At 44.7% G+C, this 21418-nt stretch overlaps 1 protein-coding gene and 1 long non-coding RNA gene across 2 annotated transcripts; one reads left to right on the forward strand and one right to left on the reverse strand.

The window, feature by feature from the left end:
- Window positions 1–5445: 5445 nt before the first annotated feature.
- Window positions 5446–12783, forward strand: KCNRG (potassium channel regulator). The gene is made up of 2 exons (XM_077316923.1): window positions 5446–6169; window positions 12153–12783. Exons 1-2 carry the CDS (start codon window positions 5595–5597, stop codon window positions 12397–12399), a joined length of 822 nt encoding a protein of 273 aa, XP_077173038.1. The 5' UTR covers window positions 5446–5594; the 3' UTR covers window positions 12400–12783.
- LOC143827407 (uncharacterized) lies at window positions 11983–19067 on the reverse strand. The gene is made up of 2 exons (XR_013227300.1): window positions 16949–19067; window positions 11983–16854 (listed from the first exon to the last, which is right to left on the reverse strand). It is a non-coding gene; the product is annotated as an uncharacterized LOC143827407 (long non-coding RNA).
- Window positions 19068–21418: the final 2351 nt, after the last annotated feature.

Raw genomic sequence — 21418 nt, forward strand, 5'->3', positions numbered from 1 at the left:
AGATAATGAGCTTTAGACCAGGGCTAGCCAAACTGTGGCCCTCCAGCTGTCCATGGACTACAATTCTCATGGGAATTGTAGTCCATGGACAGCTGGAGGGCCGCAGTTTGACTACCCCTGCTTTAGACTGTGGTAGTTATTTATTCATTGCGCCAGCTCTGGGCCCGGCACTTTGAAAATCAAGTACCTATCCTAAAATAACTCGTAGCCTCCTGCAAGGATGTTATGCCCAGTGTGTAGTGTTCAGTTTTGAAAAGCAGTTGCTAATGAGACTCTCATTCTAAACTAAGTATGCCTCATTAACTTAAAAGGAGTTTTCCTTTGATGAATGTACATGGATGATACTCCTGAGGTGAAAACTGTTTCAACCTTAATTAACCTTGTATACATTCGGGGGAACTGGAGAAGGGAAAAAAGTCCATGCTGTATCAGACTTGGTTACCGATTTTAGAGGTCACTTGGTATGGAACAAGATGATTAAAAAAAAAACCAGACAGGGTTTTACTGACCTGTAACTGTTGTTCATGGATTCAAGTGGGTAGCCGTGTTGGTCTGAAGCAGCACAGCTAACTAAAATCAGAGTCCAGTGGCTTTTGAGGGCAAGCTTTTGAGGGCTTTTGAGGGCAAGCACTCTTCCTGAGGAAATCTAGCTTGAAAGCTCACACCTTGAATAAATCTTTGTTGGTCTTAAAGGTGCCACTGGACTCTGATTTTGTTTTGTTGTGTTGTTCATGGAGTGATCATCTGTGCAGGTTCTCCACCCCCTTCATTTATGCAAGTGGTTCTCAGCCTTCCTAATGCCACGACCCCTTAATACAGTTCCTCATGTTGTGGTGACCCCCAACCGTAAAATGATGCAAGGGTTCTTTCACAGAAATTAAACCGAAACTGACCCATGGCGTGAAGATCCATTGTTCAGGATTGTATATAAATTGTTTTTTTCCGGGGTTTCTCAGTTCAGTTCTGCCTCTTGTCCCACCTGTCAAGCGTTGCAAGAACTCACAACAAGCTTCTTTAATAAAGAAAGCGTTTATTGAGAAGTTACTTCATACACCTAAGCTAAAGAGGTCAAATCTGCCTGAGGACAGATTTGCCTCCCCTTATCAAGGCAGTTCTCCCGCCTAAAACTTGAAAGTTCCCAAGGGAGGGGGAAAGGAGGCTGCAGGTGCCATAAACCATAGTGTTACAATTCGCAGGTCCTTGGTCGTCTCCGGACAAGATAAGATGTTATGGTTACTAAAGGCAGACCCGGCCGAGAGGTTCAAAAGACAAATAATTCACAGCTCTCTGTGATAACAGGATGCAACACCATAGTTTCAGTTTCAAGCAAGCATGCAAGCATAATATATGGGCCTGGGGCCCCAGGAACAAAGCAAGGGAAAGATCAGAGAAATAAACATGGAGAAACTCATGCTAAATCATGGCAGGGTTCAGCAGCAATCCTGACACCACCATGCTGATCTCACTCTTTTCCGCTGCTTCAGACAGACGAACGTTCTATCTCAATCTACTCCGCAAGGCTGTTGTGTGGGTGAAGCCTCCCCCCCCCGCCAAGCTGCTTGCCTGCCGCAACCCCTGCGACAGGGTCATTCGACCCCCAGGTTGAGAACCACTGATTTATGCTGAGAAAGCAGCATGGAGAAGGAGGAAATTTCTGAGCTTCGGAATAGCAATGGCAGGACTGCATGTGCACAGTAACCCACGTGGTACCATGACCATAAAACAGGTTGCTTACCCTTCAATGATGCCCTTCAAACACTTGGTTCTACTCCTCTGAAGAGTACCCTTTGGAACATCTGAGAGCTAAAGGCTAAAGCTGCTGCAATAGCCCTGTTCCCTGAGGTGAGAAAATATCACTTTCCTGTCCTTTGGGACCACTGCAGCAGTGGAGCAAACGCAGCAGGGAAGGTGGCTGCTTTGTGTGTACAGACGGCCACTCAAAAGGCATTAGTTACAGGTAAGCAACCTAAGTATTTTTTTTGGGGCAGGGAAGGTCTTTTTATTTCCCCTGTTCAGACCCATACCTAGGAAACTGGCTTAACTAATAGAGGATGCAGTGTTTGGAGAATAAACTCTTGATAAGGCCTGCACCAACAAGAGGGCCAGCTTGGTGTAGTGGTTAAGAGTGGCAGGCTCTAAACTGGAGAAACGGGTTTGGTTCCCCGCTCCTCCTCCACGTACAGCCAGCTGGGTGACCGTGGGCCAGTCACAGTTCCTTCAGAGCTCTCTCAGCCTCACCTTCATAGGGTGTCTGTTGTGGGAGGGGTAAGGTAGACGATTGTAAGCTGCTTTGAGACTCCTTTGGATAGACAAAAAGTGGGGTGCAAAAGACCCCGTTCAGCACCATGGCAGCAAAAGACCCTTTACGTCCCTCCCTTATGTGTCATGTTATACCAGGGGCAGTCAAACTGCGGCCCTCCAGATGTCTGTGGACTATAATTCCCATGAGCCCCTGTCAGCGACCGTTGGCAGGGGCTCATGGGAATTGTAGTCCATGGACATCTGGAGTGCCGCAGTTTGACTACCCCCGTGTTATACCATTCCTGGTGACCTTTTAGGGTCCGCATGCTGGCAATTCACAGTCGAGAGATTGGATTATTAATGACACTTTAGGATAGATCCTTTATTTTACAATCACAATGTGCAACTGGTTTAAATTATGTTAAAATGATCATTGCAGATCACCCTGTCTAGCTAGGTTCTCAAATGACAATTTCAGAGTGGCCTTTATGGCACTATGCTTTGAAACTGCTGACAGCTGTCCAGCCGGTATAACTGGATGCTAAAGGACCAGCCGTTTTGCATATGTGGACTGCTAGCTGTGGAAGATTCACCACATGGTGTCATGAGCAGCAGCCTTTGAGCTCGACAACCAGGTTCGATTCCCCACTCTTCCACATGCAGTCAGCTGGGTGGCCTTGGGCCAGTCACAGTTCTCCCAGAGCTCTCTCAGCCCCACCTACCGTGCAGGGTGTCTATTATGGGGAGAGGAAAGGAAGGAAATTGTAAGCAGCTTTGAGATTCACAAGGCCTACTGGCTGACCTTGGGTCAGTCACAGTTCTCTCGGCCCCACCTGCCTCACAGGGTGTCTGTTGCGAGGAGGGGAAAAGAAGACAATTATAAGCCGCTTTGAGACTCCTTCATTTAGTGAAAAGCGGGGTACAAAAACCAGGATCTTCTTTTGGTGACCAAGGTAAACCATTGGAATCCTCCTGCAAAATGTTAAAAAAAGTAGTTCATAACCCCCAACAGCAATGGGGAAGAGATCTGGTAGATTTTAAATCAGGGGTAGTCAAACTGCGTCCCTCCAGATGTCCATGGACTACAATTCCCAAGAGCCCCTGCCAGCATTCGCTGCTCTTAAGGGTTGCCCCTGGCCTCAAGATGGGTTCTGCTGCTTTAGACCAACTCCTTCCCACATAATCAATGTCCACTGTCCATAAGATCAGGGGTGGTCAATTTGCGTCCCTCCAGATATCCATGGACTACAATTACCATGAGCCCCTGCCAGCATTCAAATGCTGGCAGGGGCTCATGGGAATTGTAGTCCATGGATATCTGGAGGGCCGCAGTTTGACTACCCCTGCTATATAGGCACATAGTCTAGAACAGGGGACCCCAACATGGTACCTGTGGGCACCCTAGTGCTCACCAAGTGTTTTTAGAAAGTCGGGATCAGTTGGGGTTGTTGCCAAGCAAGGCTTCTCACTGGACAATGGAGTATTGATTGGCGGTGCAGATTTTCAAAACCATTTCTCTGGGAGCAGCATAAGGATCTTCAATGTGGGACTAAAGGTAAGATGTGATAGCCATTTAGTGGCTGGCTCCGCCTCCTGTGGTCAGCAGCCATTTAATGGTTGCGCTCATTATGAATTCCAAAAGCACCCATAGGCTCATAGGAACATAAGGAGAGTCAATCAGTTCCTCTGGTTGGCCAAGGACAAGGCATAGAGACCAAGGCCTTTCCCTGATTTTGCCTTCTGGTTCTGGTAATCAGAGGATTAGTGATTCTGGATGCGGAGGTTTTCTTCAATCACCATGACTAGCAGCCATTGATAGACGTCCTCCATGAAGCTATCCAATCCCCTTTTAAAGCTGTTTATTCCTTAGGCCAGGGGTAGTCAAACTGCGGCCCTCCAGATGTCCATGGACTACAATTCCCAGGAGCCCCTGCCAGCATTCCTGGGAATTGTAGTCCATGGACATCTGGAGGGCCGCAGTTTGACTACCCCTGCCTTAAGCCATCGCTACATCCTCTAGCAGTGAAGTCCATATTTTAATTGCTCTGTAAAGTAGTATTTCCTTTTCTCCGTCCTGGACCTACTACCCCTCAGCTTTATTGGATGCCCATGAATTCCAGGATTTGGGGAGAGGGAGAAAAATTTATCTCAATTCTCTCTACCTCACACAACTTTATAAACCCCTTTTGCCATCTCTCTCTTTTTTCTAAGTGCTGGTAAGCCAGTGTTTATTAAAATTGATATAGAGAAAATAAAGCAAAAGAAGGAATATATAGATAACATGATTTAACACAAATTATTACCTTGCTATTTCGCTAATACGTTTACTGGCTGCCTATCTAAATAATTAGTGTAATAGCTCCAGAGTCCCTGGAATTCATCTGTAGGTCGATTATCCATTGAATTTGTAAGCTTTGCCACTCTAGCCAGCTCCCCTAATTTCTCAAACCAGTCTGACACTTTTAGAATGTCCTACAGTTTCCGAAGTCTAGCAGCTACCATCTGGGCCACCGTCATTCCGTGGAAGAAGTGACCAGCTTTTCGGCTTCTGCCAGTTATCCAGCAGAACGCTCAATAGCATAAATTCGGGACATAGTGGGAATTAGATTTTCAGCATCCCTTCTACAATACCATGAATTTTTATCCAGAATTTCTGGGTTTTTTTACATGTCCACCACATATGATAGAAGGAACCAACCTTCTTACATTTCCAACATATTGTATCATAGTTTCCAGATATTTTGCCCAATAACCTAGGGGTCACATGCCATCTATAAAACATTTTATGCCAGTTTTCTCAGATGGTACGGTTCAACTTCAAGAAGGTAGAGATCTCTAGCAAATACTTTGCAGAGCTATGAAAAATTAAGGCATATTTTCAGCCACCGTTTCAGGAGGTGAGTGAGCAGCTTAATGAATCTTCTATAGCAACCTCTCCCATTTTCAAAGCAATTCAGTATTTCTACTTGCTCACCACTCTGCGACCTTTTGAGTTGTACTTTACTTTGTTTGTTTTGGTAGACCATTAATTTAGACTGGGGGATATCCAAAAACCATGTGAGAAGCAGCATGGCTCACCAGTAAACTTTTGGGACTGGATCCATTGGGCTTTCAACATCTTTAAAATTGGCCTTTATTTCATTGGCAATATCTGGTTCCCAAGCAACAAGCACTGTCAACAGAACTGGTGAATGTGTATTCAAAATTCTGGTTGCTTGGGAATCCGGTGCTACCCTTCTCCCCGACAACAAACACACACCAACACAAAACTTATCAACGGCTTTTGCTTTGGGCTTATCGTTGTGTCATTTGGCTATACACCGGTTGGATTCTCAGTTTTCCCCAAGGAGAAAATGAGCCATCAAGGTGTGGTCATTTTGAACGTGGGAGGGTTGAAATTCACTACCTGGCCGTCTACACTACAGCAGTTCCCTGAGTCCAGATTGGCAAAGATGCTTAATGGCAGCGATCGGGAATTTCAGCTGGTGAACGGCGAGTTCTTTGTCGATCGTGATGGAGTTCTGTTTAGCTATATTCTGGATTTCTTGAGAACTCTCCAGGTTTCTCTGCCCAGTGATTTTAATGACTATCAGAGGCTGCAGAGAGAGGTTAACTTCTATGAACTTTATTCTATGGCTGACCTCCTTAGTCAGGAAAGTGCACTGAAGCCAAAGGTGGAGATACTGGAAATACGATTCTTGCTCCAAGAGACTCAGGCTTTTTTCCGGGTTTTTGGTTCTTGCAGCACCACGATCGATGCACTGGCTGGGTGTGTCACCATCTTTGCAGAACAGCTTGGGGGACCAACCTGGAATAACCACAACATCCCTGCCCAGAAACCGCTGGTCTCCCTTCCTTTGGAAAGGCCTTCTCATCATGACTTTATTTTCCAGTGCGGCACTGACTACAGTGATCGGCTTGGGGCAAGGTATATATATGTGTGTGTGTGTTTACAAACCATTGCTGTATGAGACAATACAAACTGCATGTATAGTCTTATTTCTGAAAGGCCTAACATTACTGCAAGAAAGAAATTTCATCAATTAGTTATCTGTGACCTGCCTATTGTACTCCCCTGTAATTCTGACAGTGATTTCAAAGCCTTTCTAGGCTCTAACCCAGGTCACTTTCTATCACATGCTCCTTTCCCTTTTGTCACATCCCCATAATTCCACCGTCTGTTTGACAGACACAAGTCAGAAAAGAGATCTCGAGTTCCATATATCCCAGTTCTTATACCATCCTTTGTTGTTCTTTATTCTTATGCCGTCCTCCCAACTTTTGACTGGGGTATAAGGACTCTGAGATCTCCATCCTGACTTGTATCTGACAAAGGGAGCTCTGACTCTCAAAAGCTCATATCTTGAAGATCTTATGGTCTCTAGGGTGCCACTGGATCTAGCTCTTCTGCAAACCAACATGGCTACCTTCTGAACATAGTAAGACAAAAATGTAGTTGGTGTGGGATTACAGAATGGGGGGAAAACATGCAAAAATATCTCTTTAAGGTGACAGGACAATCGGAATGGGAAAGACTTTATTCCTTAGAAACAGTCACCTCCTGAGCCAAACGAAGACACCACAGTGTTACTCTTGCCACAACAAAGTTCTCCCAAACAATTCTGGTTTGCTAGCCTGAGGAGGGCTGTTCCACAATGTAGGAACTACTACAATAAATGCATATGAACGGGCAAGTACTGAATTTACCTGTTTGCAGGGTAGCACCTTCAGAAGGCTTTGTAGTTATGTAGTAGTCTATTCTCAAAGTAACCAGAGTCCTGGATCCATGAAGCCAGGTCAGTTACAACAGGAATCCATCTTCCGGCCTAAGTTTTGTTTGGTAGAATGCCTATTTGTGTACCTATATCAGCTTGCTTCTCCAGCAATAAAGCTAGATCAAATATCACTCCAAAATGCATGAAGAGTTTTTTTATTTTTTTATATCCCACTTTTCACTACCAGATGGAGTCTCAAAGTAGATTACAATTGCCTTCCCTTCCTCTCCCCACAACGGACACCCTGTGAGGCACATGGGGCTGAGAGAGCTCTGATGGGACTGCGCTGTGAGAACAGCTCTAACAGGACTGTGACTGGCCCAAGGTCACCCAACTGGCTGCATGAGGAGGAGTGGGGAATCTGACCAGGCACACCAGATTAGAAGCTGCCGCTCTTAACCACTACATTATTACTGAGGTCTTTCAGGATCTCAGCCTTACTAACCAACCTCCGTCATATCAGGATTCCTTAGTTAACCTGTAGTTGTTTCACCATAGTAGTCACAGTAGTCACATAGTAGTCACAGATTGGTTCTCAGGCTCTACCAAAAAGGTTCCCAAGCTTTGTGAGCCAGCGGAAACCTTTGGAATTGTGAGACAGGATGGTGGTCACAATCATAAAATGGTACCAATACAAAACGTCAGAGGGTGAGCTTTTTGAATGACTCTCGGAGGAAGTCTTCAGCATTTCAGACAGAATCTGCTAACAGGATGCCTTATCTTGGTTACAAACAAATTGTTGCATATGCTACACATTAAAGAACCTTTTGGTGCAGTGGCAACGGCTGCTAAAGCGTAAAATAAATGTTCATCCAGTCAGATTTGCAATGACCAGTAGGAAGCCCTGCTGGACAAAATCTGCACCTGGCCCCGCCCACTCTAAAAATATCACGCAAGTACCAGGAAAGGTGTTTGGTGCCATGTTGCCCACAGTGGCCAGACTGAGGACCCCTGCTCTATCCCATCACTAGGCGATTTGAACCAAGAAATATAGAGCTAGGTGGCATCAGCATATTGTAACACTATGAAATACGAAAAAAAAATAAAGGTTCACAATGGAAAATCAACAGAAAGAAAACAGGGAACCTTTCCAAGGCAATATGTTTGTGATAATGTAACCTTTTTATCACCGGGGACCGGTCAACACTTGACAATTTACTGAGGCCCGGGGGGGTAGGTAGTCTTTTGCCAAGGGATGTCGCCATAGCCTGAGCCCCTGCTCCATTTGCTTTACCGCTGGCACCCCTGACTTCGCCCGCTGGGGGGTGCTACCAGCAGCAGCTGTGCAGTGCCACGGCGAGGGGGAGCCCCAGCTATGGTGGCTGCTGGAGAGCACCAAAGGTGAGCCGACGGCAGAGTGGCAGGGGCAGCCCCCGAGGGGGGCTGCTGGGGAGGAGGATGAGGAGGAGCCGCAGCCTGGTACCGAATGATCCACGGACCGGTCCTGGTCCCCAGACCGGGGGTTGGGGACCACTGATGTATATGAATTTCAATACAATTTCTTTTACAATTCTTTTACAATGACCACGTTGACTAGCATTCCCCGCAGTACCCTGGAGCAGGGGTAGTCAACCTGTGGTCCTCCAGATGTCCATGGATTACAATTCCCATGAGCCCCACAGGTGGACTACCCCTGCCCTAGAGAGCCTATGGCCTATTGATACTAAAATACTAAAACAGTAATATAAGGAAAGGCGGTAGGATTTTGCCACCTTTGATACAATAAACTGCTTTTGGAGGATTGGAGGATTCAACCACTGATGAAGTCAATGAAAACGGAATTTATCTAGAAGCCATCCTTCTGGTATATATATATAAAGGAATCGTAAAATATATTGTATTGAAATTCATTATATACATTATCACAAACATATTGCCTTGGAAAGCTTCCCTGGTTTTTTCTGTTGTAACACTGTGGGCAGATGCTAACAGCAGAGATCTGTAGGTACAATGATAGGTCCAGCAATCCTTGCCTGCTTTGTACCTTCCCATTCTCTTTATTCAGTCATGAGCTCCGGGCAAACTCACTTTACGGAGTCCTGACATAAACAAGTTCCCAATGGTATCTTTCACCCAACCACCATGAGCCTGCATATAAATGTCACAGGAACCTATGGAGAAGGGTGGGGGGGCAACACTGGTCTTAAATACCTCCCTCTTCCCTTGCTGGAATCAACTTTTAAACAAGCTTTCTCTAATAATGTGCATGTCCACCTGATTGTATATTCTCTATAAAGAAAATTAGCAGGTAGTGGGACCTCTGACAATGTCCCATCATTTGAAAATGGTTTAGTTAGTGAAAAGATGAAAAACTTAAATATATTACAAAATTTGAGCCCAGGAGAACCTTTAAGATCGACTAAGTTTTATTCAAGATATAAGCTTTTGTGTACAAGCCCACTTCTTCAGATATAACTAATCTATCTAACTTCAGATATATGCCCCCCCTCCAAAAAGTAACATTGCACTCTGCTGGTTCCAACAGTCTGGTGGTCCCTGGTCCACAAGAGATGTGCCTGGCCCCTACCTGGTGGAATAATCTCCTGGAGGAGATAAAAGCCCTGTCAGAGCTTACTCAGTTCTACAGGGCCTGTAAAACCAAGCTCTTCTACCAGGCATTTGGTTGAGGCCAGGCTGCCAGGAACATCTAGAAAACCCCTTCTCCCCTTGAAACAATCTCCTGTACCATCTAGTTCTGGCAATTAATGGGAGGAGCAAAGCAGGTGAGATAGAAAGTTTGGGATACCAATTTTAGAAAATTCATAGAGCTGTTTTAACTATGTTGATTTTATGTGTTGTATACCGTCCTGAGATGGATGGGCCAAGAGGGGCAGTCCTATAAATCCAATGATAAATAAAAGATAAACAAAATAAAAACATATCTGAAGAAGAGGGCTTGCACATGAAAACTTGTATATCTTGAATAAAACATTGCTAGTTTTAAAGTAGGCCCTGGACTCAAACTTTGTTCTGCTGTTCAAGACCAATACAGCAACCCACCTTAAATATTCTATATATTATATTCACAACAGAAGATGTGGGTTCTATAAAATATTTTGTATGTTTTTCTTTGAAGGCTTCCTGGACACCAGCACTTTCAATAATATGTTATTTGTGAAAGTTTCCTTTAGGAATAAAATTGGGAAAACTACTAGGAGCTCATGAAATCCACTCTGGTCAATTTTACAATTCTTGACATCTATGAGGATTTGGGGAAGCGGCTTCTTTTCAGAATTAGGAAACAAATCCTTCTCTTGCCATCTCTGTGAAGATTCCATACCCAACAACCAGGGGAGCGTTACAGCAGCTGTAAAGGGGAAAAGGTTATTTTGGCGCTGTATAAAAATGATCATATCCACATAGCATTGGTCTTCACAGACTGCGCTTCTTGATATAATGAAGCTTTCAACTAGAGAGACACCTTTATTTGGTACATGGCTTTTGGGATAACTAAAGAATCATTTAAGTCTTACTTTTCCCAGTGAACGTACATACTGACCGAAGTCATGTCCGATTAGCCCCAGTTATCCTCACGTCTTTTGTGGCTGTGCTCCTACGTTGTGCGATATGGCATACAGTTAACGTGATGCATTTGTTTTGAACATCCACGATGTGCTCTGGCTGCTGCTGATGGCGTTGTGTGACTTCAAAGAAGTGCCTGCGAATTATTTTAGCTCAGGGGTTAGTGGTGTTTTAGCAAGAGACTCAAGCTCTTTGGGAGTTTCTTTCTACAGGGGCACTTATGAACACTTCACCCAACAGGACTATTGCCACTGTTTTCCTCTGTATAGCAACCCTGGAGTTCCTTGGTGTTCTCCTATCCAAGTGCTAACCACAAATGACCCTGCTTAGCTTCTGAACTTTGATAAGCTCAGGCTTGTTGTTGTTAGATGCGAAGTCGTGTCTGACCCATCGCGACCCCATGGACAATGATCCTCCAGGCCTTTCTGTCCTCTACCATTCCTCTAAGTCCATTTAAGTTTGCACCTACTGCTTCAGTGACTCCATCCAGCCACCTCATTCTCTGTCGTCCCCTTCTTCTTTTGCCCTCAGTCGCTCCCAGCATTAGGCTCTTCTCCAGGGAGTCCTTCCTTCTCATGAGGTGGTCAAAGTATTTCAGTTTCATCTTCAGGATCTAGCGTTCTAAGGAGCAGTCTGGACTGATCTCCTCTAGAACTGGCAGATTTGTTTTCCTTGCAGTCCAAGGCTAGTAGGGGCTATTTGGGATCCTATTTTTGATATTAAAACATATTAAAAGGATGGAAGCTTCTCCTGCTATTGCATTAGAATTTGTTCTTGGTTTGAGAGCCAGCATGGTGTAGTCAGTGGTTAAGAGCAGCGGTCTCTAACCTGGAGAACTGGGTTTGATTCTCCACTCCTCTTCCACATGCAGGCAACTGGGTGACCCTGGGCCAGTCACAGTTCTCTCAGAGCTCTCTCAGCCCCACTTAACCCAGAGGGTGTCTGTTGTAGAGTGAGGAAGGGAAGATGACTGTAAGCCACTTTGAGGCTCCTTCATGCATTGAAAGCAGAGGACAAAAAAACAGGTCTTCCTTCCATAGCCATAAGCCACAGAGAGCTGTTTTCAGAGGCCATTTCTCAGAATTGGAACCTGCTTCCTTCAGAAACATGGTAGGGTTTGAACACCTACAATTTTCATTAGAAGCTGACCGAATTGTATTTTAATTTTAGCCTTCCTTTCTCACATGGACAAGGCAGATTTCACGTAATGAGTCAGTACAATTAACAAAACGAGATAATCAATAACGAACATGTTAGGACATTAGAAGCCTGGAGCCACCAGAAAGCACAGGAGTACGCATGAGTATTAACAACACATTAAGTCAGAAGTAGTCAACCTGTGGTCCTCCAGATGTTCATGGACTACAATTCCCATGAGCCCCTGCCAGCATTTGGGATCCTACTTACAATATGCTATTTACCGCAGTAAAGATCACGTCACAAATATTTCCAAGTCTTTATTATCTGTCGCAAAGTACTTCTTTTCAGACTTCAGAAACAGGACTGGTTAAAAATCCATCCACAAAGCAAATTTTATTTTTGTTATTTTTATTATTAATAAATGCAGCAAAATAAAAGCTTGTCAACAATCAACAACTTCCTCACATTTTCCAGGTATGTTTCCATCAAACCTGACCCCCGGAAACTGATTAACGGGACTAATGTTCTCGGCCTGCTGGTGGACGTCTTACTGAAAGAAGGATTCCATTTAGTAAGCACGAGGACGGTCTCGGCCGAAGAGAAAATCGAGTGCTACTGTTTTGAAAGAACAAGACAGCTGGATGCCCTTCCCATCAGCCGAGCTCAGCAGGGTTCTGCTGTGCCCCGAACAAAGGCTGTCCAGAGGCACAAACAGAAGTGAAGTCTTCAGTGACATTTTAGATATGGTGTAGAAATTACTGGGCTCAAAATTGCAATGGGTGTATAAATGTAGCTTAAAAAGGGTGGCAGCTAGATGTTTGCTGCCATACAGTTGTTCTTTGGTTCTTTTTAGTGAAATAAATGTAGGTTCAGTTACTGCAGCTTCAAAGCTCATTTACACTTATTTTAAATGTCAAAACACAGTTTTCCATTGCAGCCACTGGTAACATAGTCTGCTACCTATTATAATAATTTGTTCACACAAGATCGTATGCCTCCTAGGACAAAATAAATCCAGTCATGCCTGACCTCATAAACAGGAAGGGAAGCATTGCAAGAATCTGAAAATCTCTGGAATCATGGTATCCCCAAAAGGTAGGGCAGGGTCCCCAAATACGGTGCCTACAAACTCCTCTGCTTTTAGAAAGGGTGGGCCTTTTAGCCAAAAGGTCTTCCGATTGGCTACAGGAGATTTGGTTGACTGTGCTGATTTTTAAGACACTGCTTTGATAGTAGATGCCAGCACAGTACAAAGATCTTTATGACTGAAGTTAAGCTACTTCAGCCATTGTATACCTGCTGTATCAGAATTCCAAAGGTGCCCAAAGGTCTTTAAAAAGGCTTGAGACCCCTGGGATAGGGTTTTCGGGTGGTACTATGAACTTTGTGGTTGTAACTGGAATGAATTCTGATCATTTTGGAAGGTTACCCTAGTGTAGTTATGATGCATCTCTTTCTACACCCTTCCGCACTGTGAGAATTTCCCCTCCAAAATGAATATTCCTGTCCCACCCTGTCATAGGTAGGGTTTAGGTGTTAGTTTGACCTAGTTATTAGGAATAGACTTCTTTTAGGTTTTCCTCCATTGGATTCTTCTTATCTTGTTCTTAAGTGTTTTCAATTTTTTTTGGTGTTCTAAAAGTTTTGTTCCCATGAGTACTGTTGCATGACAGTATCTCTTAAGCTTTGTTAGTCCAATACTGGAATCCACAGTGCGCGAGCCAGGAAGTGGGGGAAAGTTCTATCCTGCCTCCCTGGAGAACAGAGTGGGAAAACTCAACAAGATGTCCTCCATTACCTCAGGGGAGAAGGACCCTTCACAGTAGGTACCAATGGTTGATCTCACCTCCCATACATACTGAGCAAGCTGGGAGAAGGTTACTTGTAGCCCATGGGTGAAGATTTAGATAAAGGTAAGTGAGACAATTTAATTTGCTGAAATTCTCTCAGGAATTGGAGGTAGCTTAGTACTGATAGGGTAGAGTGCTGTTAAGACATAGCCAATGTATGGCAATCCCATAGAGGTTTGAAGGCAAGAGACATTCAGAAGTAGTTTGCTATTGCCTGCCTCTGCAAAATGACCATGGACTTCTCTGGAGATCTCCCACCGAAGTACCTAGTTTGGAAGATCTGATGAGATCAGCCAACCTGGTCCATCCAGGATAGGGCAGCACAGTACTAGTTTCAGCATAATAACTAAAAAGAACAGAAGTGACGAAAGCTGTATTTCACTTTTAATCTTTGAGCCTTCCTTCAATTTTGGAGTAATAATGACCTATATAATAAGTATAGATGAGCTAACATATATGAAGAAGTTTCAACCACCAACGTGACGTGCCAAGTATTCTCCTAACTTGTATGACCAAGTATAACATACTGGGAAGTGCTGAAATAGGATTTAAGAAACCTTGGTTCAAATCCCAGCTCTGCCCTAAGAGTTGCTGACCAAACAGGACCTCTTTCTTTCTAACCTACCTCATAGGGCTACTGTGAACATACAATGGAAAAGGAGAAAATGATACATGCTGCCCTGAGGTCCTTAGATGAAGGACAAATCCACTAACGTGAGAAAATGGGTCACACAGCGACTGTGTGATAGGCCAATCAGTCGGCCGGATTGCTGCATAGTGCCATTAAAACATTTAAGCAGAGTCATGAACTCAAATTATAGCAGAAATTTATCTACCAGACAACACAATTCTGGAACATTTATTGCAGTTAACAGAATTACATCAGCAGCGTCGATGGACATGAGCTGCACGATTACAGCACCACCGGCACTAGATATCCGTTTACTCCAAGAGACTTGTGGAAGAATCATCAGCCTTACTTCAGCAGCACAGTCAATATTGGGGGCACTTGACTAATAATAACTCCCAATATTTTTGTGCTGCTAGGGCACAGCTGACACCAGGAACCTATCCACAACCGTCCAACAGCTGAAGCCTCCGTTCATGAGGAAGAAATCCTTGAATTTTGGAGGCAGCACAATATGGCCTGTACCTTTCCAAAATCCACAAACCATAATGTGCTGCTACATTTGCTCAAGGGATCGACAGACTTCCAGGGAGGAGGATTTACAAGCGCAGCAGTGAGACCTGGTTGGGCCTTGTCCATACACTGACCCTAAGCCAGCCTTTTGCAACCTTTTGACTGTGGAGGAACCCCTGAAATATTTTTCAGGCTTTGAGGACCCCTGGAAATGGTGACATGCCCCTTCAGAGAAGTGGGCACATTAATAAGATGCAAGAGCTAGCCAATCGATCATTTACCATTTCCGTTGTGGCAACAGAGACTAGGCCTGTAGACCAACAGAGGAAGTGGGCTCCAGTGATGTCTAGAGGTGTCAGTTGTCATCTGAATTTTTTTCGAAGGGCCATATAACCCCTGGAGAGTTCTCGGGTTCCCTAGAACAGTGGTCCCCAACCTGCGGGTCATGGCGCCGGGCCACGGTTCCCTCTCCCCGCCCCTCCGCAGTAAAAAACTTCCCAGGCCGCAAACTTGCGGCCCAGGAAGCTTCTTACTGCGGGAGGGGGGGGGAGAGGGAATCAGGCTGCGCCTGCGCACATGCGCGGCCGAAATCGCGCATGCGCGATTTCTGCCGCGCATACACGATGCATGGGTGGGGCTGTTGCCCTGCCGGTCCCCAGCCGAAAAAAGGTTGGGGACCACTGCCCTAGAACCCATGTTGGGAATCCCTGCCTTAAACTATAGCATACTACACATCCTTCTTAGTGCAAAATGGACAGAACTTCTTGACAAACCATTTTAGAGATATACTGATGTCACCCCTGTATACTGTTACAGGCCATCCTTCAGATCCCCAAACCATATCGCCCTTATGTTAATGTTCATTGGTGTGGTCCAGGCTAAATACTACACACTGTAGACATAAACATAACGTAACTCCATACACAGAGTGAGGACACACCCTGGCCTTGTAAGCTTCCTGCTCTCCTTACTTGCACGGAACTCTCCTGTTTCCCCACTAGTGATAAGGGCAAGTTGTTTGGCCAAACAGATGAAGAGGTGTGTGACTGGACTTGGGTAAGATGTTGTTCAATAATAAATTGGGAACTACTTATGTATCAAAAAAACCCCTAAGTTAATACATTGACCAAAGAAAGAAAAGGTGCTACAGTTAAGAGATGCTATGTGACAGTGGACTACATAGGAAGCATATACAATGCCTTATTTACAGAGAGAAAAGGCTGGATGGTAGTAATACAATAAAGTAAGCTGTGAATGCTGACACTTCCTCTCTTACAGGCCTCACAAATGGGTAGTCAAGTCCGGTCACAACCAAAATGTTCTATTGGCCTGCATGAAAGACCCCACCACGGTACCGCCCACAACAGAAAGGATTTCTAGACTAATAAGATTTGACACATCTAAGAACCAAAGCAGAGATCCATAGCTTCAGCTACAAAATGGCATTCTTTTTTTGACCAACCTTTATGTTCTCAGTTTCTACATTAAAACCCACATGCTGGGTTTTGTTTGTCCTAGAACACTTTATTTTGGGTTTTTTTCTCACTAGGACTGAAGGTGGATTACAAGCAGCCAGCATCATCCCCGGGCTCTTTACCCAGCCATCGAGAGATCACTGAACCCCTTCAAGAGTGGTGAGCCAAGTCCCCAAAATGTTATCATAAAACAATAGACAGAAAAGTTAGCAAAAGCTCAATACAAAAAAAAAAGTATTTTCTGTTAAAAGAGGACCAGACAATGCTTAGTAAACCCTGTCCAAATTTGTTATAAAATGAAGGTGGAGCTACAAGTTTTTCGGAACAAGTAACTCTGCAACATCTTAAAACAGGCTTTCTCAAACAGGGATTTGGGAAACCCTGGGGTTTCCTGACAGTCCTGGAAAGATTTCCCATATGGGTGGGAGTTAATTTTTTTAAAATTGTTAAACATTTACCAGGTGATATGAACATATATGATCATGTTGCCCTCCTAATGGCCAATGATAGGTCTGGAGGGGGTGGAAAGGGGAGGGGCCCTGGTATACACCATTTTGTTTCTCAACCATATTTGGCACAATTGCACCACCTTTGGGGTTTCTTGAAGCCTGAAGAATGTCAAGGTTTCTCAATGGTAGAAAGGTTCGGAAAGACTGTCTTAAAAGTTAACGCGTTTTTACAGCCAACAGTCTATGTCAGGGGTAGTCAACCTGTGGTCCTCCAGATGGCAGGGGCTCATGGGAATTGTAGTCCATGGACATCTGGAGGACCACAGGTTAACTACCCCTGGTCTATGTGATCAACACAATGAATTTTGCACCATCTGAAAGGCTGGGCCAGAATCTACTACTTCAAAGAGTTGATACCAGTTAGAGGAGAAAGGAATGGCTTAGATAAATCAATGGGCTGACCCGTATGTTCAATGCCTATCAATAGTAACCCTATTGATGTTACTCAAATGAAGCTCTGAGAAAACAGATATGGGAGCAGATTACACATCACAAACTTCCAGGGCTGGAAAATCAAGATTTGCCCCTATCTAGAAAGGCCTTAGAGTAGCAACTTTAATTTCAGATTTTATAAAAGAGTTCCTACTGTTTCTACAAGGTATCTCAGTTAGGTACAACGAGATTTTGGTATCCTGGTGCTGGTAGAAAAGCTCTGTGGCCGTTGCAGAGGATAACATTTGATGGCTTCAGGGGCTCTCTATCCGAAGTGGACAAGTTGCTGGGCTCAATGAGGTCTACCACTTGTCTCTCTGATCCCTGTCCATTATGGTTGCTCAAATCGGGCAACCAAAGGAAAGGGGATGCCCTTTGAGGGGTATTATTAACCTCTGTCATCCAAAATTCCCCAAACTGCTTCAGGGGACAGTGGTTTACCCTCTTTTGAAAAAAAAAAAACCATTGCAGGATCCATGGGATCCCGCCAGCTACCACCCAGTCTTTCATTTAGCATTTCTGGGTAAGGTAGTTGAGAGAGCAGTCATGGACTAGCTTCTGGCATTCTTGGAGGAAGCTTTGATCCTGGATGCATATCAGTCAGGCTTCCCTCCTGGCCACGGGGTGGAGACTACTCTAGTTGTCTTGATGGATGATTTCCGGTGCCAGCTGGATCGGGGCCATTTGGCAATCCTCGTGCTTATAGATCTGTCAGCCACATTTGATGCAATCATGAGTTAGCTCACCGCCTCGCCAGGATGGGGATTAGGGGGACGGCCTTACAGTGGCTAGTCTCCTTCCTCCAGAACCGGACACAGGTGACAGTGGGGAAGGAGCTATCACACCACTTAGTGCTCTCTAGCGGGGTACTGCAGGGGGCAATAATCTCCCTACATTATTTAATATCTGTATGAGCCCTCTGGCAAAGCTGGTCCACAGCTTGGGGCTGGGTTGTCTCAAGTACGTGGATGACACCAAGCTCTGACAGACGGACTCCCCCTCTGGAAACTTTCATCACGTGCTTAGAAGTGGTTTCTGGATGGCTCAGGCTTAGTCGCCTGAAGCTCAACCCCTCTAAGATGGAGGTCCAGTGGCTGGGTAGCAGGGGGCTATATCAGGAAGCACATTTACCTGTCCTGGATGGAGTGCAGCTTACTGGACTCCACCAAGAATTTAGGGGTGATCTTTGATGCCTCCCTTTCTATGGATGCTCAGGTCACAAAAGTAGCCCAAGTGGCATTTTATCATCTGTGCCAAATGAGGCTAACTAGTGCCCTACCTGTTCCCAGGTCATCTGACCACTGAAACCCATGCAACTGTCAGTTCCAGATTAGACTTCTATAACTCACTCTATGCAGGCCTGCCCCTATCCCTGACCCAGAAATTACAACTGGTCCAAAATGTGGCTGCTAGGGTCCTCACAAGGTCATCCTGAAGGGCCCATATCCAGCCTGTGCTGAGGCAGCTGCATTGGTTCCAGTTATCTTCTGGATCAGGTTTAAAGTTTTGGTTCTTACCTTTAAGGCCATCTGTGGCCTTATCTGAGGGATATTTCCTTATGCTCCTCATAGAGCTCTTCGCTCAGCAAGTGTTAATTTGTTGGTTGTTCCCAGCCCCCAGGAGGCATATCTGACTTTGACCAGGGCCAGGGTCTTTTCGGTCCTGGCTCTGACCTGGTGGAATGAACTCCCAAAAGAGCTGAAGGCCCTGACAGAGCTATCACAGTTCCACAGGACCTGTAAGATGGAGCTTTTCCATCAGGCATTTGATTGTGGCCAGGCCAGGAAGATAGGGTCCCTTCCCTGCTTATGCCTTCTGCCACACAGTAGTAACCCCCGGTCTGTGGCCTGGTATTGGGCTGCGAAGGCCTCAGTAATGGGCCGCTGGCGGCCACGCTTGCCTCTCCCCAGCGAGAAGCTCACCAGGCCGCGAGCGAACCGGCCGCCAAAGCGGCCACTTTGCTCGCAGCCCGGCTAGCTTCTTGCTGCTAGACGGGGGGGGGGGGGGGAGAAGCAGGTGTGGCCGCCGGCAGACACAAACACTCATGCGCGGAGCTGCTGTGCATGCGCATTAGCGCCACTTGGTGGTGAAAACACGCATATGCGGCAGCTCTGCGCATGCGCGTTTTCACCACCAGGGGCGCTAACGCGCATGCATGCCACCAGCTCTTCCTCACCCCTGGAGGCAGTCCTCAACCATCAAAAGGTTGGGGACCGCTGCCCTAGGGCACTAGTACACCCTTAGTTGTTAGGGCGGTGGTAGGGGATGTTGCTGGGTATGGATGGGTGGGGAGGTGAGGGGATCTCATTGCCAGTGTCTTATTGTAATTTTATTTTTTGCAGGTTTTTATACCGGCCGATCTGGGAACGGCAGTTAACAAAAACTAATATGAATAAATAATATAAATAACAACCTTGGAACCTTCCAGTCACTATCTCAGCCCCAAAGAAATAGAATGCTATACTATTCACATTAAAAGCAAAGACAAAATAAATTAGCTCTGTAACATATACCCTGAATTCATCGGCTGTCAGCAAACATTCCTGTTTTTTTGGGAGATTCAGGCTGCAGCCTTATATTTGTTTACATGGGGAAAAGTCTCACTGAACCTAAAGTGCAGACATGATTGTGCTGTCAGAGAACAGGAAATAGGGAAGGAACTGTGGTGAATGACAGTGCAATCCTATGCAGGGTTATTCCAGTCTTAACCTGACTTAAATGGACAGGCTGGAGTAACCATGCTAGGGCAGCAGATTTAATTGCTTCAGCCACAAGAAGCAGCAAGGTCAGCTGGGGTCCAGCAACTAACTGTTTAGCACCATATATGCACACAATGCGTATAACCCCATGTGGTAAGGTATATTTGCAAAAGGGTCTTATGAGCAGACATAAGCAAGCATGTATGCTCACTCATACAGCTTCATTTTCAAGGGCATCCTAGTTCTCCATTTCTGCTTCCTCTTCCTCTCGTTTCCTGGTTACTCCCAATCCAAGATATAATGCAAACAGACCAGTTTTTCAGGATCCCACTCCTGTCTTTAACGGTGGTGCTTAAGAAGCTATCACTAGACAGGCACCCCGAAGCCTCTGTAGTAAAGGGTTTTTATTCATACTGCCCTTCCAGCAAGTTGGCTCAGGATTAGGGAAGCACAGATGCTGTTGGCAAACGGTTCCATAGATGATTGTCATATACAAGTAACAGCACCTTTCCCAAATTGTGGAATACAATAGTGAAAAAGTCTCTTTAGTACGTGCACATTTTTCATTCTAAGTACAACTGGTCTAAAATGTGGCTACTAAAGTATTTGCTTTAGTGACAGAAGTGGATGACTTCTGTTACCACCTTATCAGGGGCAATTAAGTCTTTACCATGCTGTTTTAGTTCTAGTTCTTGGTTTAATGTCTTGACCCAAACACAGAAATCTGACATACCCACATGGCCAACATTGCTTCAACCGAATAAGCATTTGTTCAATGATACAATATAATTACAGAGCAGAGGCATTTTGGTAACAAATTCACAAGCGTAACAAAAAGTTGTAGTTTTTGCCTTCTGCCATTCCATGTACATACTTAATATTTAAGTACAGCAATTTATAATTTGTTGCGTCAAAAACTGACGCAAAGAACACACATCAGGAGACCGGGCAGCAAATCATCAGCTGATCACAGTAGTGCTGCTTGGATGACAGACTTATAGTACAATCTTGGGGAAAATTATACCACTCTAAGTCTATTATAAGCAGTGGGTTTAAGTTAGCTCTGAGAGAATCTTGACAGACCGAAGGTCATCCCAAGGTTACATTCTGATGGAGGGGCTGATGACCTTCATTTCATTACTATCCTGCTGGTTGGCTCTTCCTGTACTGTGCCTGCCTTCCAGTTTGAGAATTTCTAAAATTAATTTCAGAATCAGCATACACTGTTTAACAATTTTATCAAAGTACACAACCACATGGGCAATTACCAAATTAGCAACACCAACATCTGAGAACAACCAACATTTGAAGATGTAGCTTTGATACAATAATTAAGAACCGAGTGGTAGATATTAATAATTGAGAAACAATCTGTAGGTTATTAAATACTGGTCTATATTATTAATAGGAATATATTACTCAAGAGAATTTGTGTAAAGATCAAATCAAAATAATTTCTGACAGATTTTAAAAATGCAGTCAGAGCTTAGCCTTTTTGAGGACTATTGTTAGAAAAGCAGGTTTAAAGTAGTAGCAAGTGAGAAATTATAGGGAATACTTAAATGGACTTATTTAAACTTAAATTGTTACAAAATGACAATTTTTTCCTAAGTAGTAATAAACTTAGTGCTATA

This window comes from Paroedura picta, chromosome 1, assembly GCF_049243985.1.
Source record: "Paroedura picta isolate Pp20150507F chromosome 1, Ppicta_v3.0, whole genome shotgun sequence".
Lineage (NCBI taxonomy): Eukaryota > Metazoa > Chordata > Lepidosauria > Squamata > Gekkonidae > Paroedura > Paroedura picta.

Excerpts from the sequence above, each read along its gene's own strand:
- KCNRG (XM_077316923.1), top strand. The coding sequence starts at position 5,595 with ATGAGCCATCAAGGTGTGGTCATTTTGAACGTGGGAGGGTTGAAATTC. Across the intron at positions 6,170-12,152 it reads AGTGATCGGCTTGGGGCAAG|GTATGTTTCCATCAAACCTG; the intron begins GTATATATATGT and ends CACATTTTCCAG.